Source organism: Phalangium opilio, unplaced genomic scaffold (genome assembly GCF_054372755.1).
Source record: "Phalangium opilio isolate 3A_F unplaced genomic scaffold, DU_Popi_V2 ptg000025l_1, whole genome shotgun sequence".
In the NCBI taxonomy this organism is placed as follows: domain Eukaryota; kingdom Metazoa; phylum Arthropoda; class Arachnida; order Opiliones; family Phalangiidae; genus Phalangium; species Phalangium opilio.
Genome location: NW_028324156.1, coordinates 2876871 through 2904768, shown reverse-complemented (window position 1 = coordinate 2904768; position 27898 = coordinate 2876871). Strand labels below are relative to the sequence as shown.

The 27898-nt window shown below is 40.8% G+C and overlaps 1 protein-coding gene across 8 annotated transcripts; it reads right to left on the bottom strand.

The window, feature by feature from the left end:
* Positions 1 to 592: 592 nt before the first annotated feature.
* Positions 593 to 27898, bottom strand: HUWE1 (HECT, UBA and WWE domain containing E3 ubiquitin protein ligase 1). Of its 8 annotated transcripts, XM_089869161.1 has the most exons (46): positions 27766 to 27898; positions 27152 to 27250; positions 26842 to 27060; positions 26684 to 26770; positions 26516 to 26589; positions 24181 to 24259; positions 23906 to 24097; positions 23642 to 23813; positions 22960 to 23060; positions 22740 to 22890; positions 19881 to 20047; positions 19501 to 19796; positions 19041 to 19264; positions 18212 to 18957; positions 17799 to 17975; positions 17277 to 17522; positions 15836 to 17205; positions 15593 to 15770; positions 15419 to 15517; positions 14746 to 15345; positions 14504 to 14671; positions 13790 to 14446; positions 13261 to 13722; positions 12932 to 13192; positions 12125 to 12857; positions 11999 to 12066; positions 11429 to 11923; positions 11097 to 11211; positions 10839 to 10931; positions 10256 to 10602; positions 9320 to 9857; positions 8531 to 9259; positions 8236 to 8466; positions 7412 to 8175; positions 7142 to 7326; positions 6181 to 6737; positions 5581 to 6090; positions 4889 to 5289; positions 4635 to 4815; positions 4332 to 4568; positions 3454 to 4236; positions 3105 to 3375; positions 2775 to 2880; positions 2276 to 2575; positions 2006 to 2196; positions 593 to 1455 (listed from the first exon to the last, which is right to left on the bottom strand). In XM_089869161.1, the coding sequence occupies exons 2-46, from the start codon at positions 27194 to 27196 to the stop codon at positions 1353 to 1355; spliced, it is 14709 nt and encodes a 4902-aa protein (XP_089725287.1). In that variant the 5' UTR covers positions 27197 to 27250; positions 27766 to 27898; the 3' UTR covers positions 593 to 1352. The 8 variants fall into 8 exon arrangements, with proteins under 8 accessions (XP_089725287.1, XP_089725280.1, XP_089725283.1 ...); XM_089869154.1 differs by having other exon boundaries at positions 5581 to 6737; XM_089869157.1 differs by having other exon boundaries at positions 5581 to 6737; positions 10839 to 10913.

The following is a 27898-nucleotide window of genomic DNA, read 5'->3' as shown; positions in this document are numbered from 1 at the left end:
TTCAATCAACTTTTTCCAAGCTTTTCCCTGTTCCTTTTTTGGGAACTTTTGAGTTGACGGGCTTTCGAAGATAAAAAATTAAAACGGAAAAGCTGAAACTCGTATCGTTTTCAAACAAGCTTCAAATGAATAAAAAATTACAAGTGGGCGTGTTTTCATGTGTGTAGACGTCATTTTCTTTTCAAAAAAAGTCCTAAACCCTAGCAAAACGCGCCAAAACTGTTTGAGCGGCAAAAGCTTAAAGAAAATGAGAAGCAAATATCAAACTCATTTAGATATCTGCTTCTCGAAGGTTTAAAGCCTGAAAAGACGAAAAGCTGAATTTGAAGCTTGTTTGAAAACACCAAGATTTTTTGCTTCGGCTTTCCGCTGCTACTTTTGAAGCAAAAGCTTAATTTTTGTTCAAAAAAGTCTTGATTGAAAACGCGCCTTTACGCAATACAAAAATGTCATTCTCTCCCAAAGATAAAAATAATTATCGCAATTAACGATAAATTACATCGCAGCACATAGCAACCCATATATTCTGGCACATTTTTTTTGCATTCTTTCAATTTATTTTATTCAAAACACTAAAAACGAACAGCTGAAATGTTTTTTAACTTTTTTCTTTATTATAATTAGAAAGTTCCTAGTTAATTTTTAATTATTAATTTTGTCCAACATAACGTTAATGAAGAAAATAATCTTCATGGGCGAGCTTCATACTTGGGGTTGGGAGGCGCCCAGTTCAGAGTGTATTCACAAATTTTACCAAAAACAAAAACAAAAACTAAAACTAAGTTGAATTTTTTTTTTTTTTTTTTTTTAAAGAAAAAAAAATAGGCCAAATTTTTTTTTTGGGGTGAACATAAAAATAATTGAATTAGTTTACACTTTTTTTTATGTTATTATTCTGTCCATTTTTTTTATACACAGTCCACTGTACAAGAGAGAAAACACTAAATTCTTGCCTTTTTTTTTTATTTATCGCGATGCTTCTTAATTTATACAAGCCCAAGTAATTGCAATTGCAACGGCAATTAGGGAGGGGGGGGAACAAAAGAAGCTAAATGAAATCCAAAAAGATTTCCCCTTCCAAGAAAAAAAAAAATATAATAAGGATAACTTTTCCTATATCACTTTTGGGCACGGCACTTCTCTCAAAATATTCTTTTTCATTTTGACGAAAAAATGATTCTTAATTTTGTTGTTTTTTTTTGTTTTTTTTTTTTTTGTTAAGTTTCTCGTTTTCTTATTCTTTCAGTCATTGTCGAAAAAAAACTGAAAATCACTACTAATACGAAAAAGTTCAAGACCAAAAAGAAAGAAAGAAAATATCCGGAAACCTTTGTTTTTTTTTTTTTACAAAATTAGGCAAAACCAAATCCTTCGGAGCATTCGTGGATGGCTTTCAATAACATGGAGCGGAGCTTATCGTAGGTTTCATAAGCGGGAAGATCCAACTGATTAAAACTATTTAAGAAGTATTACAAAAGAATTTAATTCTGAAGAAAATGGGGGAGGGAAAAAAAATCAGTGGTGTGCGAGTCCCGTTTTTTCGGTTTCGGGCCGAGTCCGAGTATCGAAACTAATTTCTTATCGAGTATCGAGCCGAGTCTCAAAAATACTTTCGAGTATCGAGTATTTAGATAGGTCAAATTTTGGTTCTTTCGAGTACCTAATTATCGAGTCTCAAATATTGACTTGTCGAGTAGCAATTTTGTAAATTTCTCGAAAATAACGAAGATTTTCAATTATCTAACATCTAACTAGTTCAAAAAGATTGTTAGTGATCAATTAAACATTGAACAGGTGATTTTCAAAATAAATGATCATGAACTCATCGTCTGCAATAGTTGTAAGCCTCGGATTCGAGTATTTGTCAAGTATTTAACATGTTAAAAAGCTACTCGAATCTGTCTCGAGTATCTCAATGTGTTGTTATCGAGTATTGAGTCGAGTACTCTGTTCGAGTATAACGAGTACTCGCACACCCCTGGAAAAAATAGGTCAAAATTCTTACCAAGTATGCGCCGATGGTAGACGATCAGTGGATCTATCATCCCTATGAATTTGGAATTTTTGAATACCATTCATGCCTTCTAGAGCGACAAAACCCTGTAGAGGTACTTTGGAAGTACCCGTGACAAATTGCAAAAACTTTGCCCGATCCGCTTGATCAAAAGAACGCAAAGCACGCCAAAACCACTGAATCTACAAAATTTCAACAAAGTTAAATGAAAAAAACTTACTCTAACAAAAGTGTATTAACGCGCGCGCATCAACATTATACCTGTAAGGAATTCGGTTGATATTTGTGATACTCAGTATGAGCTTTAAGATCGTCTATATCTATATTAGGTAATCCGGAAATTAGTAGTTCTAGTTCTTGTTCATTGAAAATTGCGATTAAACGTTTCGGAATTATCTCGTAGAATCCTTCTAAGAAAGCGTTTAACTGTTTTCGGATAGCGCCCGTCATCTTTTCCTGACAAACGTATCGCACGTATTCTTGCTTAGTATCTTCCGTCACTAGAATATTGCGCCCATTTGGTTTTAAGTCTCGGACTTCCGTAACTCCAAACTCTTGTACCTTTCCGCGATAAACAATAAGAAGCGTGACGTTAAAGAAGTGAGCCTCAATCCCTTACTGTTGCAATAACTTATAAGAAATTCGAAGTTCAGATATGAGTACAAATGAAACTATTATCAACTCAGAAAATGTCAGAGAGGGCAAGTTCAAATCATCATTAACGAGAAGGAAAAAAGATGTAATAAATTTCGACTCTTACCTCAACGCTGAAAGTCAATTCATAGCCCAACTCCGATACATCATGGTCTAGTAAAAATACTAAACCTTGGTAGAACGAGTAATCTTCACTCTCCATATCAGTATACCTAAATAAATAGACAAGTACCACCATTACTTTTCACTAGATTCCAGCAAGAACGGTAGAAAACCCCCCGCCCGACTTTAATTAATGTCTTTCAATTGCTCAGGTTTAGAGTACGTAAACTTTTTTCTCAATCTCGAATTATATTCAGAGAGGGCAAGTTTGTCTCATCATCGCTACCTAAAAACGCGCGTTCAATATCTTTAAAGACTGTAGAAAATGACTTACTTGACCAATTTTCCTAAGATGTGCTTGTAGAATGATCTTGTAAAATAACATTCTAGAAGTTTGTTGTCGTAAACCGCTTTGGCAATGACCCTTCCGACAAATTTAAAGTAGCTCAAGTGATTTGAATTGCAATGCGACGAAGGGTTGATCATATAAGTCACTCTGTCGCCAGGAGACGTTGTGAAAAGGGCGTACATTGGATTGAAGATTTCCCGAGAAATGATGGTGTACCATTCCCTGAGAAGGCCACCGGCATCTTGCCCTTCTTCTCCTACAAAGACCAAAGAGTACCACAAAGGTTAAATCAAATGTCCTCGCGTAGAGAAGATTATAATTCTCCTTATATTACCTTCAAATACTATATAGAATCTATTCTTCCATTCTTCAGGTTGTCTTCTGTGTAATTCTCGGAACGAATCCTCAAAAACATGTTCGCGTCTGACGTGAACGGCAAGATCTTCTCTTCGAGCTCCTTCATCCAACCTTTCCAGTTCTTGTCGGAAATATCTTCTCTTGACGTCAAAGTCCAAGATTCTGGTGTGATCAACTAGCACGGAGAAAGGTCCATCCGCCAAGGGGGTTGTTGATTGCCTTAAAATTTGGTTTAAAACCATTCTGTGTGTCTCAGCGAATTTCAAGAACTTTCTGGTATCAGGAGGCAAGTTTTCAGCCGATGATCCAGTTGCCGATTCATTCCAACTGAGAAGGGCTTGACTATGTCCAGCTGTAGTTGTCGCTTGGGAGCTTTCAGAAACCTCTCCGGTATTAGCGGTGCTAGGATTTTCAACTGTACCAGTACTGGGTAAAGGAGATAGCGGTGCCATTTCTTGATGAATATGGGCCAATTGAGTCTCGCGACTCTCTTGTCTATATTCTCGCCTTTTAGTGCTTGATTTCTCCACGGATGAAGCGTGAACCAAGAAAAACGCTTCAACGGCCGACTGTAATACTAGGACCGCGTGATGGTCAGGGGTTTCAGCTAGTTCTATCAGACACTCGCTAAGAGTTTCCCACAGTTCATCTAATTGCAATTGTTCACTGAGGCAAATCATTGTAGGAGGTGGTTCAATTGTAGAGGTGGCTTCTTGGCTCGAAGAAGAAGCACCTGGAACCGTGGTGGCAGAAGCGCTACCTGTAATGTTTTAAACCCCCAATAACATTACATCACATCGCGGCAAAAGACCGATCGTCCAAATTAAATCTTATCAAATTAAAAACGATTCATACCAGAATCTACTTCCATAGGAGCAGTTCCTTGAGTTTGGTTGCTTTCCGAAGCTTCAGATGATGGTGCGTCATCAGTCGCCACTGACGCTGACGCGGCGGCGGTGTCTGAGCTTGTTGTTGTAGTCGCCGTCATGTTTTGAGAAACTGTTGTGGTAGTTGTGGTTGGAACTGAGGGTGTGGTAGTAACTGTATTTTCGGCAGATCTCGATTGCATTTCCATAATACTTTGGGCTGCGTCTAAAGAACAATCAGATCCAGCGTCTAAGTAAAGCGCGTCATGTGGGAATTCTTCTTAAGACTTACTATTTCTCCAAGACCTATTCTGAGCCAATCGAGCCGCTTCCCTGAGTTGTATAATAACTTTAAGCATGCGTAGGAAGAAAGCTTGGCTAGATGTTTTGCTTGTTAATGAAGCCATGGACGGAAGCTGAAGTTCGCGACCAACACTAGAACTCTTGACCTTTGTGGGAGCTGTTATGACAACCTATAAACCACAACCAATTTCCTTATCACGCAATCCTTTCTCCAAAACTAATTATATCATCCGCAAAAACTACCTGGGTGTTGGTGAATCTGTCTTGAATAACACCCTTTTGACTCTTTAGAGAAGAACCACCCTCTCCAGAGCTCTCCTTATCTTGGCTATCTTCAGCGTCAAGTCCTTTCTCTAAAGCTAATCTGCTGTTCAGATTTCTAAGTTCACTGATCAAAGCGCGAATGTGTTGACACACGACTTCTCCTAGTTGCCGAGCTCCTCCTAAGAGGAGATTAAGGACAGCTTGTCTGGTTCTAGGGCACACGCGAGAAAGTCTCAACAAGAGGGAGGTGGCATCTTCTAGTCCTTCTTCGGAACAAGATTTTGACGTTAAAACTTCGACAGCTAATTGCAAGTGCTGCTCCAAAATGACATTCTCTCTTTCATCGTGCTCTTCTTTTAATTTAGTTGAAAAGTTTTTATCTATAAGTAATCAAGGACCAATATGGTGTTATCTTAAAGGGTAAGCGACACTCTAATGAAATGGTTCGTAGTTAATTTTAAGCCTTCAGATCTCATAATCTACACGCATCAAGCACTTTCGAGTCAACAGCCCGAGTCGTAACTTGCCAGGGATAAAGAGAGGGATGTTGAGGAAGAATGGGGATTACAGGAAAGCGCGTCACGACAGGCTGAAGACAAGAACCCTCTTATGTTAAAGTCTGTAATCACTAGGCAAAACAAAAGGCTTTAAGAATAAGGTTCAAGATTAACCTGAGGCACTTGATCCCGTTTGAGAAGTGAGATGAGCTTGACTGGTCTGAGATCCTGATGTTGGTTCACTCTGGAGGGCTTCCGTCGCTCCTCTGAGTAGCAACCCGTGCATATCTGATAAGTTAGCGGTTGAAGCTAATGACGGAGTAGCCGATACTCCACTTCCACCAGCAGCAGTGGCTACAGCGGCTGCTGCAGCAGCCGCCACGGTAGAATTGTAGAGAATGTGAGAATGAATACGGCTTAGAGCTCTGTTATGAGGAATGTGATGCGAATGAGCCGGATGGTGAGAAGGTGGATGATTAGCGGCCTCTTGATCTGGCAGGGCTAACGAAATGGCGGCTAACAAATGCAGCAAGCGGTCAGTTAACAGGGAACTTCGTCGCACGATTGGATGAGACAGCATTCCAATAAGTTGCGATAATGGAGAAGCTTCAAAGTTCTGGCTTTTCGAATCAACAACTTCGTTTGTAGAGTTCTGTTGGTTAGTATTAGGTCCCGATCCATTTGCTGTTGAGCAGGATCCAGTTGCGTTACCAAATGACAGAGAAGTAGCACCACCACCACTGGTACTATGAGTTCTCCCAACTAGATTTTTACCTTTACGCGACGTACTTAAAGAGTCTAGTTTGACTAAGACCTCCCAGAAATCGGTTTCTGGCCTTAGATTTCCCTGAGACGAAGATGGAATAGGACCACTACATCCACCCGAAACGTTAGCGGAATTTGAACTAGACTGATTAGCACTGGCGTTACTCGATTGAGAATCTTGTTTGCCGCCAGTCGCGCTACTAGACACTCCTTTGCTTCCGACAACTTTATTCAAGCCCTCTTCCCTCGTCTTTTCCGGCAAGAAATAAACGGGGAAACTTTTAGCGAGCGATATAAGGGTGTCCAAAACGTGCCGGCAGACGATTGGCGCTGCCTGAGGGTGGATACTGATGGCGACATTGTGGGACGTAGTTGAAAGGGAACCAGACTGACTAGAAAGGTGAGATTGCCTCTCGCTGGTTGTATGCTTGCGCGAGGAAGTTGTTGAGGAAGATGAAGGCCCAGAATGGCGTTGAATTTGGAAGACATTTGTTCTACAGCCCAATGCAGCGTCCAAACTGATGGACAGCCAAGACTGACCAGAACGTGAACTAGCTACATCGTATCTGGAGTTTGAGACAAAGATAAAAGGGCATTTTCTCAGTATTTATACTCCTTATCCAACTAAATGATAAACGAGGCAAATTGTGAACCCTCAGATCTCATAATCTTCAAATCACAGGGCGCATTCTCAATCTGCCGACCAGACGCAAACATCGCCAGGAAATATTAGAAATTAGCTAAGTATGGTAAATAGGAAAGAAGTTAAAAGAGTCGAGAAAGAGAGAGACGTGAACTAAGAAGTTGTTGTCTAATAAGAACTAAAAAGGGGGGAGAAACAATGTTTAGATAAAAGAAATGGCGCGTCGCGTCTGACAACAGCCTAGGAACCCCCTCTAGAGTCAAGTTGTAATCATTGGGTATCGAATGCAGAGTGTTAAAAGCCATATCCCTATTCTTAGCCACTTACTTGGAGTGACTTGTTGAGCTCTCGGCATTATGTGACGCGGAAGTTGACGATTTACTCGATTGTTTCTTGCTACTTTTACTATTAGCTTCCCATTGATAAGGGGCTTGCGTTTGTCCTAGTAAACTCGTAATACTTCCATCCGAAGTCTGGCAATCCTTTGTTTTCTCTAGCATTGACAATAGGCACTGGAAGTATTTAATTGAAAAGTTCAAAAAGTTTTCATTATTATTAAAATTAATGTTAATGTTAATGTTAACTTAAATGTACTACCTTAATGACCCACTGCCGCGTTGCAGCGTGATAGCAGAGATTTCTCAGCACTCTGTGAAGTCTACCAGTGTTAAGCTTAGGTTCATCGACAAATAAAAGAACTAAAAGGCAAGATATGGCCTCGTGATCTAAAAGTTGTCTTCCCTTAAGTCTAAGAGTTCCGGGAATGGCCGCGTTTTGAGCGGCTAAACCGGAACCTCCAACACCGCTACTTAATGCCCTGGATGAAAGAGTATTCCACATCCATTGACTTCTATGTGGTACGGCAGTTCGAAGAATTCGAGAAAGGGCCGTGCCAGCGTGAGTAGAGAAAAATCTTTCATGCATTTGCCGTTGCCTAGTCTCCAATTCCCTTCGTAGAGTGTGAGCCTCCGCCGCCAAATCCGCTGGCAACAAAGCTAATAGGCTATCATCCATGTCAGCTAATACTTGTTGCCTCAGCCCAACAGGGAGAGTTTGTATAAAGTTTCCGGGATCAACCGGGGTATCTGGGTTTGAGTTCTGAGCCGCTAAACGCTGTTGCTCCGCTCTTTGCTGAGCCAAAACCTCTTCTTGAATGTTAGGTGGTAAGGCTGCTAGGAACTCTGGATTCACTTCGGTAAATGAGCTAGGTTCCGCGCCAACAACGGCATTTTGCCCACTGGCTGCCTGAGCTCTTTGTCTCAATCTTTGAAGTCTAAGTTCTTCGGCTATAACTTCCTGCCTTATTTGTTCAGGCAAAGCGGCTAAGAAAGACGGATCAACTCCTTCTGGTATCTCCAAATCTATAAACGATCCAAAAGTAATTAATATCCTTTAGCGAGATGAGATTATTGGACAAGTACCTCCTAGTACACTGGCAAACTCCGCATTCAGGCGGCTAGCTTGACTGGTAGTAGTTGTAGTTGGATTAGACATCGCAGTTGTGCTAGATGTAATTGTTAAACTCTCAGCTTGAGTTTCAGTAACCGAGCTAATTGGATTTTCAGAAGCTACCGCAGCTTCATTAGCCAAAAGGGTTTCGGAAGTGCTTTTAGTTAAATTTGACCCATCTTCTAAAGTTTCAGAGCTTTCGTCTGGAAGAATTACGCGTGTTAGAAAACTAATCTCTAAATAAAAACTCCAGTTGATATTTCTAACCTTCAGTAGGTCCTGATTCGGAACTTGCCACCAAGACTTGAGCAACAGCTTGTTGCTGTCCACCCTCATCAACTTGTTCCGTATTTTGAGCCAACTCGGTAACAGTTTCGGATGAACTAGGTCTATTTTCTTCATCTTCTTGGACCACCCTACTCAATGCTCTAAGATTACCACCTTCTTCGCTGGTATCCATGGGTGAAGAAGTCACTAAATTTCTCTCTAACGAATCAAAAGTGTCACTACTCAACAGAGACTCTAGCTGAGACTCTAAACTACTACTGTTGTCAGTTGGCACAACGTCCGAGACATCTTCCAGCCACCCCGGTGGTGGAGGGGGCATATTCGAAATGGGAATTCGAGAAACTTGCACGCTACTCGCTAAAGAGCATGAACTAGAGCTGGTAGTTAAGCTACTGATACCGACTGATGATCCCGAGTTGGACTCTGACGAAGGTTGTAAAGGATGCAGTAGACTCGAGGAAGTGTTTACAGTTAGGGATGATGTTGAAGCGGGAACGCGCGGAGCTACAATTCTCAATGGAATATTCGCGCTAACTATAACCGGTGTAGCGGATTGATTTCTCAGCGCTAAATGTTGATCACTCATAGGAGGCATACCGAGAAGAGAGCCCATACTGGAAAGTGAAGAGCTTATTGATAAAGCCGGGGTTAAAACTTGTTCCACTAAAGAAGCTGCCAGTTGTTCAGTTGTCATGGGGGCATTCAATTCTACAAAGGTATAACCCATTCAGATACTTACAACATCTCCTGACGCGATAAAACACTTACCTTGAGTTGACCCACTACCAGAGATGACTCCAGAATCATTTCTATTAGCACCAACACCAGTCTCAGAGCGCGAATCGTTTGTAACTTCCATATCAGTTACCGTTTCTTGAACTGCTAACGGAGCCGAGGTAGATTGACCCTGAGTACTGTTGACATTGGCACAAGATGTAATCTCGGCTCTATGACTTTGTTCCGAACTTTCCGCAACTCCAGCTTCGGGTGTTGAATGAATCAACTTGGAAGCGACCAGCAAAGATTCCGTTCTTGGTTTTCTTATATCAGATGAATTGTGTTTACCATCCGCGTCTTTCTTCTTGGCATCTTCCTCTTCTTGCATCTGTTTTCTTTTCTCTCGTCGCGCAGCCAATTCTTCATCCCGGTATTTCTCCAAGATTTCAATAATGCCGGGTTTCAAACCAGTAATGCAATCGTGAACCGAATCTCCATCTAAGGCTCTCGATTCTTCAGTCCACCTGACTAGAGCCGATGGAATGCTACTTAGCGTTCCAGAACCACTTCCCAATAAAGTATTTGTGTCCTGAGTAATGAGAAATGATTTTAAAACATTTCAAATTCGAAATAGACGCGTTCGAGTCCTAATTAGCCTTATTCCTGATCAGCGCCATCTACCCATTGCGGTGACTTTGAGAACTACTGTAAGCGGCAAGCCAATCAGATGTCGCTAAAATCTGGTGACGTCACTTTTGGTAAGACCCGAGAGTGCCAGTCAGTGACGTCACCAGATTTTAGCGACATCTGATTGGCTTGCCGCTTACAGTAGTTCTCAAAGTCGCCGCTATGGGTAGGTGGCGCTGATAAGGAATAAGGCTAATTTTTAAGTTGCGAGTACCAACTGCGTGGAAAACAGGACTCTCCTAGTCCAATTTCCCAGTACTAGAAAGTCCTCAATAAAGGAAAAAAATTGTTAATACTTACTAAACCAACAGGATCAAACATGTCGTCCTCAGCAGCCAGGATTCTAAAATCACTATTAGCAAAAACCACTCTGGTTTGTCCAGCGTTTGGATGTGAATTGAAGCTGGAAGTTAACTGAAGAATATCTTGAGCAGTGTTAGGACCTAAAAGTCTCTGTAATATGGCGGGTGGATTTGGGTGACGATTGGATCCAGCATAGACGTGCCAAGTATAATTCCCTTGAGTTCTATAACGTTGTCCTCGATTCCTGTGAGCTCTAGAAGATAATGAGCCTTGGGGATCTCCATGACGCACTAGGAGAGGATGAGTGGCAGCAACATTTCCCGGAGCTGGTGGAATGGATGGAGCTGAAAAATTAGTACAAAGACATTGACAAGAACGAACAACGTGGGAATTGCTTTAAAGCATTGTACAGCGCGCGTTTTTTGCAAACTAACATAAATGTATGCAAATTTGAATAACACGCTACTGTTTTTTTTTAATTTCGCATCATTATGAGCCAAATAATTAAATTGCATTTAAAATCTGGCACTCTATGACGCCTATCAGCTACATCAGTAATGTTAAGTCAAGTATTACAAACCAGCGCTTTCCGCAGCATTGGCAGTGTCTTCGGCAACCATTGGAAAAGGAAATGTCCGCACCCCATCTGCACCACCAAATACAAAAGTTGAAGCTGTAAGAGAGTTTCAACAGACTTTTATAGTCAACACCAATCTGAGTTAAAATCACATTTCAGGATTTGTTGGGTTATTTATTTTTGTCCCCTTATCTCTCTGTCAAACTCAGGTTGACAGTAACTACTAAGTTCATTTTTCCGAATTTTTAAATTGAGCCTTACTGCTCGGAGGAAAAACATCTTCGAGTTGAAAGAGAATGCTATCATCCCGATCTTGAATACGAAACAGGGCATTTTCCAAGTCTTGAAAGTGGTCTTCAGTTTCAAAATGCGACCCCTATAAGTACAATTTGAACCTTAATTCTCGAGTAATTAACAATAATTATAACAATTTGTGTCGCGTCTATAGCATAGCCTAAAACCACATCTTCAATTTAAGGATATCTTTTAATCGCCTTATACTCTAACACTGTCTTTGCCATGATGCCAACTTTCTCAAAACGCACCACGAATATCCAACAGTGTTTAATAAACAAGTTGAAAAAAAAACTCACTTCCTCCTCATCTTCTTCATCTTCATCCTCGGCATCATCATCTTCTTGATCTTCATGATCATCGTCATCGTGTTCCCCGTCATCTTCACTGTGAGTGCGACCAGACTCTGAATTGGAATCAGATTCGGAACTTTCCTGATTGTCATCTTCTTCCTCTCCAGCCGTGACTTCTTCAAACTCCCTCTCGTGACGATTGACAATAAGGGAGCCACTCTGCAATCTAGAAGTTCGATGGCCACGTGAATGTGATAATTGCGAGCCTCTACTGGTGCGACTGGAATGGGAAGATCTCTGGGGAGGTCTATCGTCGATATCCGCCTCCATACTAATAACGAGTTCCTGCGAATCACTAGGAACTGAAGTTGCATTCCCAGAAGCAACTACTTCACTCGTTAAACTCGACCCCACTAATATAGATTCAGCCAGAATTTGTTCCTCAGTATTACCATGACGATCCAAGAGTTCATCCATTATACCCTCCAACTCAGCTTCACTCTACAAGTAATACATACCCAGAATGATACGTCATCAACAAAATACATTTTCACTAAGCATGTGTCAAGAATATACCTGTACTTGCGTGTTTGCGACAATAGATTCCTCAGCAGTAGCTGTACCATCAGTTGCTGAAAGGAAAACTACTCATCATTGATATTACATCCACTAATTTCAAACAATACGATATGAAAGACATACCATCATTGTCGGTATTATCAGCACTATCATCCACAGTGACTTCAACATAAGCGTTAGTCGCTTCAGACGTACTGATTTCGTTGTTGCGGATACTAGACGCTTCGGCGCTGACTAACTGTTGAGAGGCTTGGTCTTCATCCATAGCTTCCGCGATACCAGCTTCTTCAGTTCCACCACCGGGTGTACTGACCGAGGACTTGCATCGAGAAGAGTTTTTCGTTCCCCCTAGCTGACCGGTTGGTATATTTACTATTCTCGACAAGGTTTCTAAAGGTTTCAGGGCGGAGTTAACTGTGGCAGCCATATGAGGACTGGACAAATCTAAACTGTGGGTGATTCTGGCCAAGTCTGTCACCAAACTTCGTCGCAACAAGGCTCTGACGATGTTGTTCATGCTATTTTGCTGATGTCTTAAGCTACTAGTTAACGATTGACTTTGACTCGAAGATCCAGCTACGGTTGACGAAGAAACTGGACAACTTTCAATCATGGTTCCAACTAGTCCAGTTAAAGCTTGAATTCTAGAATGTTTATCGGCACTTTCTGGAAGAACTAAGGCTCGGTGTAGAGCCGATTTAACTTCATTAACTAACGCAGTCTGGGCCTCTGGACAATGGTTAGAAGCCGCGAGCGCCGCGACTAAAACTCTGGCCAAAGCGGGAGTGTCTTTATCACCAGCAGTTTGGCATTGAGGGAGCAAGTTATCTAACAAAAACGCCAAGGCTGTACAATCCTTAAAAAGATTAAAATTTGCGTTTGAGTTAACACTTGTTTTAAAGCCTTGAATTTAAGAATGTCAAAACATACCTCTGTCACCAACTCCGACTGCCCAGAATGGTACGCGTGTTCGTAAACAAGTTTAGCCACTCCAGCGTAAGATCTAACTAATTCAGCCAGCAATCTACAAATGGATGACTTGGGAAGAAGAGGTCTAAGCTTCTTATTAGCCTCTTCCGCTTTCGCATCCTTCGCACTCGCTTCCTTGCTAGCTTTGGCTTGTCCAGAGGCATCTGTTTCCACAGCAGTTGATACTTCAATGGCGTCTCCGTTAACTTCAAGAGTAACAGCCTAGAAAAGGAATTCCACTAAATACAAGACCTATAATCAAAAGGATTAAAGATAAAGACTGAACTTACCGCCGAGTCATCGTCATCTTGCTGCAACAAGTCATTGGCACTCCCATCTCTCAACAACCCAGTTGTCTCCACAATACCCACAGCGGGAATTTCCGCATTTTCGGTCGCGTTTTCCTGGTTTTCTTCTTGGTTCCCACTAGCTTCCTCAGTTTGAATTGGTTTCACTGTTAAAGCGTTCAGGAGATCAAATATAACTTCTTTGATGACGCCTTCCAACGGAGGCGTTTGACTAGGCTTAGCGGGTAAGGCCTTTAACATCTGAACAGCAGTACTGCTAAACAATCTTCCTTCATCTTCGTCTCTTTTAATCAAGGACGGCAAAGAGACTCTAAGTATGCTTTTCGCCACAGTTGGAAACAAATCAGGATCTCGACAAGCGGCTGGACCTAAAGTTCTCAATACATAGTGCATTTCCTTGGTTCCAATTGGCGAGTTGTTTCCCAGCGTCGCTGCTCTAACAACCTTCGCAGTCCAGTCGCGCCATTAGTAAGTACACGTTGAGTTAAACAAAAATAATTATATTACTAACCTTTTCCATCGTGTTCTTCAATGTCTCGGGTTCTTCTAATATATGTCTAATCAAAAGTGTAGCTAAAGATTGGAAACCGGTGAAGGCGGAAGCTTGGGTCAACCCTAGCAACAACTTAGGTCCACCAAGTTCCGCGAAAGTAGTAGCGTGTTCGTGAAGTCGTGTTAAACGTAAACAACATCTCATAACAGCGTGTAGGGTATCAGGTTCAATAGGTACACTTAACAGTCCAACGCAAGACCGAATAAGAATGGAACCTTGTTCGTGGGTCAATCCTTTAACAACTTTAATCTCCGTCACTCCTTCCATTTGTTCGTCCTCTTGCATTCCAGATGAGGAAGCACCCAAAGCGGGATGATTTAAAGCATCCAGGGAGGCTAAAAGTTCACCAGGGAAGAGAACTGGAGTTGTAGGGGCTGTTGCCGATGTAGTTGTCCCAGTTGGAAGAGGTGGGGTTCTTGGCCTTTCAACTAAAACTACAGTGGGAACAGTTTCACTGGTGGTGGTGGTAGTTGTAGCTGGAATTGTCGTCGTTAAGGTTGTGTCTTCAGTTTCCATCGCCTTTTCTTTCATTCTATTGTCTTCCTTCTTTTCTTTCTCTTCTTTCGTTTCAACAGTCAACATTATGGGTCTCCAATTACCAGTTTCCTCATTAATCTATCGAGTTTGAAGACGTTTATCACGTGGAAAAGGTCTTCGTTCGCAAAATCTTACCTGAACCATAATGCTAAATTGGACCATATAACGTCTTCTACCAGCTGTGAATCTGACGTTTTGTTCACCAGCTTTGTAGGCATTATCAATTGTTTTGTTGTTATTAACAGCGTAACTATTCCATCTGCCCGTTCGATCGTCAAACCACTTCCATTGCCTTTTGGGATACTAATTACAAAAATCTTTTGTTTAAACTTAATAGTTCTTTGAACATTTCTTTATTATAATTTTTGTTACCGTACCTTTAATAAAGGAGCTCTCCTTCTAGAAGCGACTGAAGCTTTTTCATACAAGTCAATCAACAAAACCAAAGGAGCCAGCCACTTGGGTGTGGGAACTTCTTTGGCCAACGTCATGCAATGTTGAGCCGAGTCAACTAGTCTAACCAATACATCAACAATTCTATGATCTTCAACTAAAGTCGCGCATGGCATTCTCATTTCCTCGAACAATAAAGTGAAGAGATGGACCCTAACAGCCATTTTCCCTGACTCAGAAGCTACTGCCAATTGGGAAGCCCATTCTTGTACGCTTCTAGTGTCCGACATGGTCATTGGAGCAGCGGCCTTGATAAGGATTTCGGCATTTTCCTCAATCTCTGTAAGAAGTTGGGAGAGCATTTTCTGTCTCCATTCTAATCCATTTCTTGCCACAACAGCAACTAGTAAGTCGCAAACTCGATAAACAGTGTCCGGTAGCGTATCTAAAAGTCTTAAACATCCTGGCAACATTCTATCTGTGAATTCATCCATCATTTCAGCCGCTAATGGGTCTTCATCTTGTTGTTTTTCTCTTTCGAGTTCTTTAAGTTCCTCAGCTTTACGTTTAGCTTCATCTTCCTCCTACTCATCCGAAAAAAAAAAAAAAAAAACTTACGATAAGTACAAGCTAATAGATTTTAAAACCAAAACTGACTTTAGTAGTCGAAACCTGTACATTTTCACCCAGCGACATTGCAATGGCTCTCATCATTTGATCCTCTTCAGACATTTCCCAATCGGGCCCCAAGTTCTGCTAATATTGTCTCAATTAAATTTAGAAACACACAAACAGGAAAAATACTTCAAACAATTAAGGAAATTCACTAACAGTTTCAGTTCTACTGGCCACAAAACTAGGATGACTCAAAAGTAGGTCTGTGGCATGTTCCACGGAGTTTGAATGAAGCAGAGCTTCAGTTGCCATTTCGCGACAAAAACCCATGTCCATAAGTTGAGTTAAATGCTCTTGATTAACTCCTTGTTCTTCTAATTCCTGAGCAGGCGGTCTATAAAAAGAGCCACTTTGTATAAATTAACCTTCAAGTCCCGAGACAAGGTTTTTCTAACTGACCCTGTAGCGGTAGCCGCCGCGGGTCCAGCTGGTGTCGTTGCAACAGCAGCCGCGGCTCCCGTAGGAGCTGTAGTTGCGGTTCTAGCGACACCAGCCGCTGCATTAGCTAATGCGGCTGTTGAAGTTACTCCTAAACTGGTTCCCGGTTCGCTTTCCTTATCTTTACGCAGTTTTTCCTTTATGATAGCTTCTCCTCTAAGTAAATGACACATGATAGCCAGCATAGACTCTGACATCCTATCTCCATAAACTTTCAAGGGTTTTCGATCCCATAATTGCATAATGGCGTTAAAAGCCAGCTTCTGAGTGTGGATCAAGTAGAGGATTGGATTGAAAGGAACAAAACCAGGTTGCGCGGATTTGGCCGGTAAGGTGTGGGGAGATTCCAAAACAGTCTTAGGGTTGACCATTTTCTCTAAAAGCATCAGCCACGCGTCAAGGAATTCACCAGTTCCATCGGGTAACTCGGGATGCTCTAAACCTTGTTCAATTTCAACTTTTCCTCCGCAAGTTAGAGCCCAACGAAAGGTACTAAAAAAGGCATCTTGTCCTCCGCAGGACAAAAACTTTTGCAACATTAGATGAAAAGGGTATTTCCTTTCATCAAAGAGCATGGGTGACGTAAATCCAACTGAACATATGTAAAATGTAAGTCTAAATTTGGGTAAAGGTGACGTCGCTGGAGGTTCCCAAGAAAGTCCGGCAGCTAACAATCTCGTTAGAGCCGAGGCTACAGCTCGTGCAGCGGGTGTAGGTACTGTAGGTGACGGAGGTATCTGTTGTCCTCTCCTTTGTCTCATAGGTGATCCAACGCACAATTTCACCAATAGCCCAAAAAGTTCAGCCAAAGCTCTTCCTAATCTGGATGCCCCTGATAATAATGGTTTAATCTGCTTCACTTGCGCTTGAAGTTGGGCTAGTTTGCCTTTGTTGTTTTTGGAGTCAATATCACAGCTTATACCAGCATCAACCAAGTTCGAAGACGCGTTGCTCGTAGACGCGGCATCGTCAACTTCCATGGCAGTTGTTGACGTGGAAGGCTCTGTACTTAAAGCTTCCATAGCGGATGTTACGCCATTAGATCCAAATTCACCAGTGGCTGAAGTTAAAGCTACCGCGCTATCATTCGACGCACTTTCGGGGCTTTTAACAGCGGCTGGACTTTGGCTAGGTTGATCTTTAGGCGGGACTAGTCTATCTAACTGATGTTTGCCAAATTGGCATCCAGCTGGTAAAGCGTTATCACTGCATAATGCAAGAAGGACCGTACTCTCCCAAACCAAAGACGTGTACAATCGACTTAGTCCTCTTAATACACTCAAACCCAACTCGGAACCCCAATGGGATATTGAGATAGTTCGAATATCACTCTAAACAAATTAATTAACCTTTGTACCTTGGAAACAACGCGTAGAAACTATGGATTCAAACTAGTAAATACCTGTCCAGTACGGCAAACGTGAACAAACATGATAATGTAGGCGTGTGCGGCAGCCATGGCATGAAGTAATGGTGTGACCTGGGGACTGGCAGTCGCTTCACTAGGATTTGGGGCGTTGATTAGTTCCTCTAACAAGACACTTCCACCAGGATGATCTAAAGGTTTATGTAGAGATTCCAAACTTTGGAGTACTTCATTCAAGTGAAGAAGTCCCTGCTTAAGAACTTGAGGTTCGTGTGCTAGGTTCTATCAATGACAAAAAAAAAAACAACAAAAAAATTGTAAAGTCTGAATTGAAAGCAAGGAAAAAAAATAGATAAATAATTAAATATAAAACTGTAGCAGCAAAGACTTCCAGGAGCAATTAAAATTAAAAATTTCCAATCCTCCAACGATGCTAAGCACTGCCATAATGACACATTATTTGCTATCGCATTTTTTCGAACAAAAACTTCATTAGATGAAGAATTTGTAGATACAAAATGCTTCCTTCTAAAGACGGTATCTGAAAAACGTAATTACCAGGATGGATTTGCAAACGCTGGCGACAGCTTGACAGGCTGGTGTAATGGGAAAATCCACGGGTAAATTGGGCAACCCCAAAATTCCCATAAGAGGCACTAATCCTTTTTGTTTAATAAATTCCCGGCAGTGATCGTCGGTGGAATTGTTACTTAGAATGGCATCGACAAAACGCATCTGCAAAAATAAGACAACAAAAACATCCAGAAGTTAAAAACCATAAAAATTATCTATGGTTTTTTTAAAACGTATCTCTTGGCATTAGATTTCCATCATCATTTACAGATAACGCAATTACCAACGCAAAGAAATTACTTTAGCAAACATTTTATACCTGTCAAGTCAGGTATTTACATTGACAGGAGACCAAATAAGTTTGCATGTGCAAAAGAACTTGGGAGAAGAAACCTTACCACATTCAAAATGTAGTCAACAAGCGGTACTGGCGTTTTAGCTTCACTTCCGGTAGAATCAGACGGCTGTTTCTCTGACGAATTTGTTGATTTTAAAGAGCCATGTACAGGAGGTCCTCCAGTCTCGTCATCTTCCTCATCCTCTTCATCGGACGAACCAGCTTCATTCGAAAGGCTACTAGGATTCCTCGAATTGGCACCAGCCGATGACGGAGTATCCGTTTTTGAGACTGGTCTGGAGCAAATAAACTTGGGATCTTTTCCCATAGAACACAATTCTTCCAAGAGTTTAACAATAGCTCCCATGGCGTCTACTCTTAAGCTCGGTTGATGTCTCATCAACTCATCCATGGCGTTACCAAGATTGCTGGCGGTATCCCCCATGGGATCCGAACTTCGACGCCTTCTCATCGCTGGTAAGTAGTCTGGCAGTAGTAGTACTTTGAATAGACCTTCGAAAGGTTTACAAGCCACAAACGCTTGCAATCCCCTAGTATTTAGGCAAAGAGCGCTAAAAACATTGGGTAGAGCAGCCAAAACTTCTCTCGTAGCTGGGACCTCTTTGACTAGGAGGGCGTGTAACAGGACATCAGTTAGATCATTGTCCTGAAGCGACGACAGTAAGGATGGTTCTTGAAATACGTAAACCGTGACCACATCGGTCGCCAGAAGAAAGAGGGAGGGACCATAATATTCAGCGTTGCTTATTATATGCTTTAAAGACTTAGGAAGGGACCCATCCATTACTGCAATAAAAACCATGGTCCAATCTGAGCACAAAGACAAAGACAAACCCACACCCGCCTAGGAATAACTATTCTTTAATTACAATGTCTGATGCTGTCAGAGAAAGCCGGATCTTGAATGGCCTTCTTCAAAAAGTTTAACATGGACTTTAATAACGCGGCTCTTTGAGGGAAACATTGAACTCCTTTCCTAGGTTCCGACTCTTCGCTTAAACTGTCTAGTCTACTAGGTCCCGCTGATTGATCATCAGGTTCACCATAAGGTACATTTGAGGAACTTTGCGGAGAACTGGGCATTTGTTCGGTACTATTCGAGAGAAATTACAATTTTAGGATCATAAAGTGGAAAAAAGAATGAACTACTGTCTCAAGAAGATAAGTCAGCTAAAAACCAATAAAAAACAACGGTTTCTTGCAGTGCCGACCTGAGATAAACAATTAATCTCGCACATCATTAAAAACAGCTTTCAAACTATTTACAGTTAGAAAAACTGGTACAGAGTGCGATGGGTTTGATCTTAAGTAGAAATTAACCGCGCTTACTCATTGGTGATTGCATCTTCAGGAGCTTGATCAACTTCCATAGGTGAACCACTAGCGGCTCCCGCATTTTCCGCGTCTACTAGCGAAGGATTGGGAGGGACGGGTGAGGCAGGGGCTTCCAGGGCCACTGAAGGATGCCGCGTTCTAGGTCGGATAATGTAAGGCTGCTCCTTATAACAGATATCCACTTCCACCTCTAACCTCTGAATAAAACTAGCTAAACCCCCGTGAGACTGAAAAGCTTGCATATCCAAATTCGTAATCAGATCTATGACTCTAACAGCTCGAGTCACAAACTAAAATGATTAACTAAAGGTTAGTAGTCTTCAAAGTTATAAAAAAAAAATTCAGGGTTTGATGATAGTAATAAGAAGACGCACAGTGATATGTTCAGGGTCTGTTCCTTTCCAGTTGATGACTTTTAACAAAGATTCCATCATTCCACAAGAAACTAAAGCTTCACCTCCACTTTCATAACTGGCCAAGTGATATAGGAATGAAAATAACGCGGTGGCGAATGGTAGAGGAAACGTTGCCACGCCAGGATCTAATCATTTTAAAAGAATTTCTTTGTTATAGAAAACATTGTTTCCATTTAAATATTATTATTGTTTTCCCATATATTTCCCTGCGTTTTCCATGGTTTTTATCCCATATATTTCCCTGCGTTTTCCATGGTTTTTATCCCATATATTTCCCTGCGTTTTCCATGGTTTTTATCCCATATATTTCCCTGCGTTTTCCATGGTTTTTATCCCATATATTTCCCTGCGTTTTCCATGGTTTTTATCCCATATATTTCCCTGCGTGTTCCAGAGTTTTTATCCCATATATTTCCCTGCGTGTTCCAGAGTTTTTCCCCATACATTTCCCTGCGTTTCCCATGGTTTTTATCCCATATATTTCCCTGCGTGTTCCAGGGTTTTTATCCCATATATTTCCCTGCGTGTTCCAGGGTTTTTCCCCATACATTTCCCTGCGTTTCCCATGGTTTTTATCCCATATATTTCCCTGCGTGTTCCAGGGTTTTTCCCCATACATTTCCCTGCGTGTTCCAGGGTTTTTCCCCATACATTTCCCTGCGTGTTCCAGGGTTTTTCCCCATACATTTCCCTGCGTGTTCCAGGGTTTTTCCCCATGCATTTCCCTGCGTGTTCCAGGGTTTTTCCCCATGCATTTCCCTGCGTGTTCCAGGGTTTTTCCCCATACATTTCCCTGCGTGTTCCAGGGTTTTTCCCCATACATTTCCCTGCGTGTTCCAGGGTTTTTATCCCATATATTTCCCTGCGTGTTCCAGGGTTTTTCCCCCATATATTTCCCTGCGTGTTCCAGGGTTTTTCCCCCATATACTTCCCTGCGTGTTCCAGGGTTTTTCCCCCATATATTTCCCTGCGTGTTCCAGGGTTTTTCCGCCCATATATTTCCCTGCGTTTTCCATAGTTTTTATCCCATATATTTCCCTGCGTTTTCCAGGGTTTTTTCCCCCATATATTTCCCTGCGTTTTCCAGGGTTTTTTCCCCCATATATTTCCCTGCGTTTTCCAGGGTTTTTCCGCCCATATATTTCCCTGCGTTTTCCATGGTTTTTATCCCATATATTTCCCTGCGTGTTCCAGAGTTTTTATCCCATATATTTCCCTGCGTGTTCCAGAGTTTTTATCCCATATATTTCCCTGCGTGTTCCAGGGTTTTTATCCCATATATTTCCCTGCGTGTTCCAGGGTTTTTATCCCATATATTTCCCTGCGTGTTCCAGGGTTTTCCCCATACATTTCCCTGCGTTTCCCATGGTTTTTATCCCATATATTTCCCTGCGTGTTCCAGGGTTTTTCCCCATACATTTCCCTGCGTGTTCCAGGGTTTTTCCCCATACATTTCCCTGCGTGTTCCAGGGTTTTTCCCCATACATTTCCCTGCGTGTTCCAGGGTTTTTCCCCATACATTTCCCTGCGTGTTCCAGGGTTTTTCCCCATACATTTCCCTGCGTGTTCCAGGGTTTTTCCCCATACATTTCCCTGCGTGTTCCAGGGTTTTTCCCCATGCATTTCCCTGCGTGTTCCAGGGTTTTTCCCCATACATTTCCCTGCGTGTTCCAGGGTTTTTCCCCATACATTTCCCTGCGTGTTCCAGGGTTTTTATCCCATATATTTCCCTGCGTGTTCCAGGGTTTTTCCCCCATATATTTCCCTGCGTGTTCCAGGGTTTTTCCGCCCATATATTTCCCTGCGTTTTCCATAGTTTTTATCCCATATATTTCCCTGCGTTTTCCAGGGTTTTTTCCCCCATATATTTCCCTGCGTTTTCCAGGGTTTTTCCGCCCATATATTTCCCTGCGTTTTCCAGGGTTTTTCCGCCCATATATTTCCCTGCGTGTTCCAGGGTTTTTCCCCCATATACTTCCCTGCGTGTTCCAGGGTTTTTCCGCCCATATATTTCCCTGCGTGTTCCAGGGTTTTTCCCCCATATACTTCCCTGCGTGTTCCAGGGTTTTTCCGCCCATATATTTCCCTGCGTTTCACATGGTTTTTATCCCATATATTTCCCTGCGTTTCCTATGGTTTTTATCCCATATATTTCCCTGCGTGTTCCAGGGTTTTTCCCCCATATATTTCCCTGCGTGTTCCAGGGTTTTTCCGCCCATATATTTCCCTGCGTTTTCCATAGTTTTTATCCCATATATTTCCCTGCGTTTTCCAGGGTTTTTTCCCCCATATATTTCCCTGCGTTTTCCAGGGTTTTTCCGCCCATATATTTCCCTGCGTTTTCCAGGGTTTTTCCGCCCATATATTTCCCTGCGTGTTCCAGGGGTTTTCCCCCATATACTTCCCTGCGTGTTCCAGGGTTTTTCCCCCATATATTTCCCTGCGTGTTCCAGGGTTTTTCCGCCCATATATTTCCCTGCGTTTTCAATAGTTTTTACCCTATATATTTCCCTGCGTTTTCCATGGTTTTTTCCCCCATATATTTCCCTGCGTTTTCCAGGGTTTTTCCGCCCATATATTTCCCTGCGTTTTCCCCCATATATGAAGAACCTCTTTTAAGCAAATTTACTCATTTTAAGTGTCGCTTGCTTATAGATGAAACCTCAATAAAATTTTGAGATTTCCGTACTGAAACAAGCTCTTTATTATAGCAACATTTAACCGGTATAGAGTCCTATTGTCAAGAACCTAACCTTCTCAAGTTGCTTCCCTAGATAACAACAACTAAAAAACAGAAACGTAATGTAATATAATTACCAGTGAGTGACTGTATGCAGTTCCTAACCAAAACTGGAAGGAAACCGTGATAAGCCGCTGCACCAGTCGCGTCAATTATAGTATTTAATCTCGGATTTCTATCCAGGTGTATAATGGATGTTAAAGTCCTTAGAGAAGCGGCTTTAATTTCCTACACGCAAATATACCAACGTTAACTTCTCAACAAGAAATAATTGGCGTCAAAAAAAAAAATTCTTACAATTAGACTATCATCTTTGAGTTCCAAGACATCTACAAGTTCTTCTATTAAACCATTGTACAATATTGAACAAGAGTTATCTTGAACTGCGTTACAATAAACTACAACCACAAAAGATTGTGTTGGACTTGGTAAGAGACATTTTCTCAAAATGTTTAAGGTGTAATTTCCAGGGGTGTGCGAGTACTCGTTAAGTTCGAGTACTCGGTTCAAGTATCGAGCCGAGTACTCGACTCTATACTCGATAACAACACATTGAGATACTCGAGACAGATTCGAGTAGCTTTTTAACATCTTAAATACTCGGACAAATACTCGAGTCCGAGGCTTATAACTATAGCAGACGATGAGTTCATGATCATTTATTTTGAAAATCACCTGTTCAATGTTTAATTGATCACTAACAATCTTTTTGAACTAGTTAGATATTAGATAATTGAACATCTTCGTTATTTTCAAGAAATTTACAAAATTGCTACTCGACAAGTCAATATTTGAGACTCGATAATTACTCGAAAGAACCAAAATTTGACCTATCTAAATACTCGATACTCGAAAGTATTTTTTGATACTCGGCTCGATACTCGATAAGAAATTAGTTTTGATACTCGGACTCGGCTCGAAACCGAAAAAACGGGACTCGCACACCACTGGTAATTTCTAGTCTTAAAACGTTGCTAACCTAATATGGATAAAGCCTGCAATCTCGCCTGTACACATTGTAACCTCTTTGAATGATTGGAAAAACTATGAGCCAATCTGACGTGAGTAAACAGAAGCATCTGTTTATCTTGGGGTATAGGATAAGTTTCCATCAAATCCTCCATAATTTGAGAAGGATTTTTGTCTGGAATCTTTTGGGTTTGAAAAATGAAACAAATTAACCCCTTCTTTCTTTCTTTCTTTCAGGCGCAGTTGATAAACCATTAGATGAAATGATTCGTACCTGGTCTAAGTTTTCTATGTGAATATAACATACTGTATTTGACGGTTGTTTTTTACCGAGTTTCTCTTCCAAATTTTCTATGTAAAACTCAAAGTGTAACGTGGTTGAGCTCTTTGGAAAACTTTTCTTAGAAGAAGTATTACTAACGCAACATTCCGCCAAACCAAACCCGTTTTCTTTACCACCCCAACTCTAATAAAATTACGAGTATGAGAGTGTTATTAAATTGCTTGTTTCAAACAATGAATGATAAAATCCTGTTGAAAATTTTATACCTCCGCTAAGTAAGTCAACCTTGTTAATATTGCTTGCCTCCTTTCTTGATTTAAACGTGTGATGAAATTGGACCTTTTACTATCGTATGTTCAAAATAATGTTAAAAACTATACTAAAAATAACATGATGCGCGTTTAAGGCCATTACTAAAAGTAAAACATGGCTGTTTTTTTAAGTATTTCATCATTTCTAAGATGACAAAAGAACTTAATTTTTTTGAGTCTAGTTCTGGGGTTAAATTTTTGGTTAATGGAATAGTGTCTTTGCCTCCCTTATAACTTGGGTCAAGATTAAACAGGGTTCATACAACATATGCAAAAAAAAAAAAGATTTCCTTGAGTTATCCTGGCTTTTTCCCCACATATTACCCCGAGGTTTCCTGATTTTTAATTTTTTTCCCATACATTTCCCCACACTACACGCAATTTTGGAGGTTCATAACTCTGATTCTATTACTAGAGATACGGGTATGCCCTTTGAGTATGTTATAGTCCTATTTGCCCCCCATCCAACCATACTAAAAACTTTGGGCTGTGACAAACAGGGGCTTCCAGAATAACAGAATTATATAGGACACTAAAATAAGTGGTGGTGCACACTGAACGTTCTGTTATCAGAACCATAATACCGAGCTATATTTAACTAGTTAAGCTACAATACGAGAGAAACCATCCTCATTTCATGATATTTTTTAGACCCGAATCCTGGTTTAACCAATGGTTTGCTTAGAATTCGCCCAAATTTCAAAATTATACGATTTTTGGCGATTTTAACCAAAATTATAGGATTCTTATAGGACAGTTTTAAAAATATAGGATTTTATAGGAATTATATGACCTCTGGGGGCCCTGTCATACATTTCCCCGAGTTTTCCTGGTTTTTCCCCCATACATTCCCCCGAGTTTTCTGGGTTTTTTTTCCCATACATTTCCCCGGGTTTTCCCCATATATTTCCGAGTTTTCCAGGTTCCCCCACCCCCATATATTTCCGAGTTTTCCAGGTTCCCCCACCCCCATATATTTCCGAGTTTTCCAGGTTCCCCCACCCCCATATATTTCCGTGAGTTTTCCATATATATGGACTGTAATAACAACGGGATATTTATAGTTGGAAGTAACCCCAACAGAGCAAGGAGTAATAACAATGCGAGTGGTTATTTACAACTGAAGCAGCCCCTCCAGAGCAAGGAGTAATAACATGGGCAGTTGTAATATATAATCATAGGGTGGAAAAGATCGCCGCGATAACCTAGAAGAGAGAAGGGGAAGATAGGGGGGGAGCTTGTCTGAAAAGCTCTCGCTCTTGGATTCAGACTAGTTCAGTTCAGCCAAATAGTTCATTTTCCCCTCCAAACTGGATTTTGTGGTCAGACATTTTTAAAAGTCCTAGCTCTGGCCTGGCTGAGTACAAATCTAACCTAACCCGCGCATTGTTGAAAACATGGATCACAAACATAGTGGTTTTTGTTTGCTTTCTGGCGTAAGACCCTTATCATTTAGAATTTTCAACAATCTATCGCACTTTGAATCGCATTGTTTTTAGGAAAAGGAAGTCGTTTCATAGTTGGACTTCTATTCTAGGGTATGATAGTAGGGACTTGGCAATTCGCGCTTAACTCCGCCCCCAGCGCCATTATGGTATGTTTTTTTAACAGAATGAAAGCTATATAAGCCCCTCCTCCTGGTATGTTTTTTAGCACTAATGGAAGGTAGCATGACGTTTTATAGTACTGCCAAGTCCCTGTTCTATATTTTCTTTGATATAAGTGAAGCAACCTCTTCAGAGCAAGGAGTAATAACAATGGGAGTGGTTTTTTATAATTGAAGCGATCTCTTCAGAGCAAGGAGTAATAACATGGGGAGCGGTTATTTTATAATTGAAGCGATCTCTTCAGAGCAAGGAGTAATAACATGGGGAGTGGTTATTTATAATTGACGGGATCTCTTCAGAGCGAGGAGTAATAACACGGGGAGTGGTTTTTTACAGTTGATGCAACCCCTTCAGAGCAAGGAGTAATAACATGGGGAGTTGTAATATATAATTGAAGCAACCCCTTCAGAGCAAGGAGTAATAAAATTGGGGAGTTGTAATATTTGAAGCAACCCTTCAGAGCAAGGAGTAATAACAACGGGAATTGTTTTTTTTACAGTTGAAGCAACCCCTTCAGAGCAAACCTGCTCAAACCTCACAAATTTCCCATTCTAAAATATTTGTCAATGATTTATTTCCCACGTTTGTACGAAGCCTGTTAAAGGATACCAAGGTTGGGGGAAAGCTAAAAATGTTTTACTTTAAGATATGGCCTACTATAATTTCTTTCACAAATGACATACCTAAATACAAACAACAGATTTAACACCCCCAAAACTATTTGCATATCACTCGAAGAAAGGAGAGTAGTGACATGCTAAAAATATATTAGATACAAAAGTAAGTTAAATTAAAATACAAAAAATAAAACCAATTTTTTGTCACACAACAAATGATATATATTCTCTCACTTCCATGGAGTTGTACAAGTGTCGAGAAAAGCTGTGCTCAATAAGCAGAGAGGTGAAATGAAGAATTTGTAGCAGTAACTCTTTGTTCTATTTCAATACCAATGTGGTTGGTTATTTATTACCTTCCATTTGTTGTCTTATTTTGTTGGTGGTCTTACTTTTTCTTGGCCAGGGGTATCAGCGGGGAGGCACCACTGCTTTTCTTTGGTTTTGTGGCACGCAGCTTCCAAGATTGTATCAAAGAGATCTAATACCTCCACCCAATGGTACATTTCGCATTTCCCACTGTTCCATGTTTTGATTTTTTTGAGCTCCGCAAGTAATTCTTCACTGTTGCAAGACTTGAGCTTTTCAATGATTGGCTTCAAGTCCGCAGGCTAAATTTACATTATTATTATGATAGACAATAGTAAGCTTACGGAAAAGGAGAAAGCTAAGCTAAGAATAATTAATTAATAATTTAATTACCACTTCCGAGGAACATTTCTTTAATTTACTTCGATCAATCTTCATCTTGATCAATTGTTAACTTTTTATACCCGCATTATTTAAGTATAATCCTCCATTCTGTAACATAATTGCAATATCTAATGACCTTTCAAATGTAACGACGAATTGCTAACTAATCTCGAAAATTCTAAAATAAAGCTTATGAAATGTTACAAAACCTAAAACGCATGTTTCATAGCCAAGGCTTAAAAAAATTTCAAAAAAGATAAAGGGGACCACCGTCACGGTGTCACCACCCTATGCACTTGAAGTTCCAATATTTAACATATAATTTCGCGATAGACTTTTCCTAACTAATATTTGTTAAAACGTTTTCTTAGAATAGTAATAAAATTATTATAAATAAGAGTTAAATTATATCGTTAACGATTCGGACCCCCACCGGACGGACCACGATGCAAAGGCTTATTTAATGCGCAAGATTTTTTCATTTATCTTTATACGTTAGGCTTAGCCGCCATTACTCGGCAAAATTTTTTAACAAAGCTTTTTAGAGGTAGTTGTATGATATTTTGGCTCAAACAATTTAATATTATAAAACCCAAGTAGAATATAATTAAAGACATAATTACCTGTTAAAATTGCGTTAATTAGAACTGTTTTAATTGACTTTTTTTGACAAATATATACACGTAATGAAAGTCGCAAGACGTGTTTGTAGCGAAATCTTTGGTGGTCTAAATTTTGAGGAGGGGGAGATGGGGA

What these genes read in the sequence shown, in the direction of transcription:
- HUWE1 (XM_089869154.1), bottom strand. Translation starts at nt 27,196, where the DNA reads ATGAAGATTGATCGAAGTAAATTAAAGAAATGTTCCTCGGAAGTG. An exon ending in GCGTTTGCAAATCCATCCTG is followed by an intron (nt 17,523 to 17,798) that starts GTAATTACGTTT and finishes TGTCATTGATAG; the next exon opens with AACCTAGCACACGAACCTCA. An exon ending in TGTTTGATCCTGTTGGTTTA is followed by an intron (nt 9,858 to 10,255) that starts GTAAGTATTAAC and finishes CTCATTACTCAG; the next exon opens with GACACAAATACTTTATTGGG.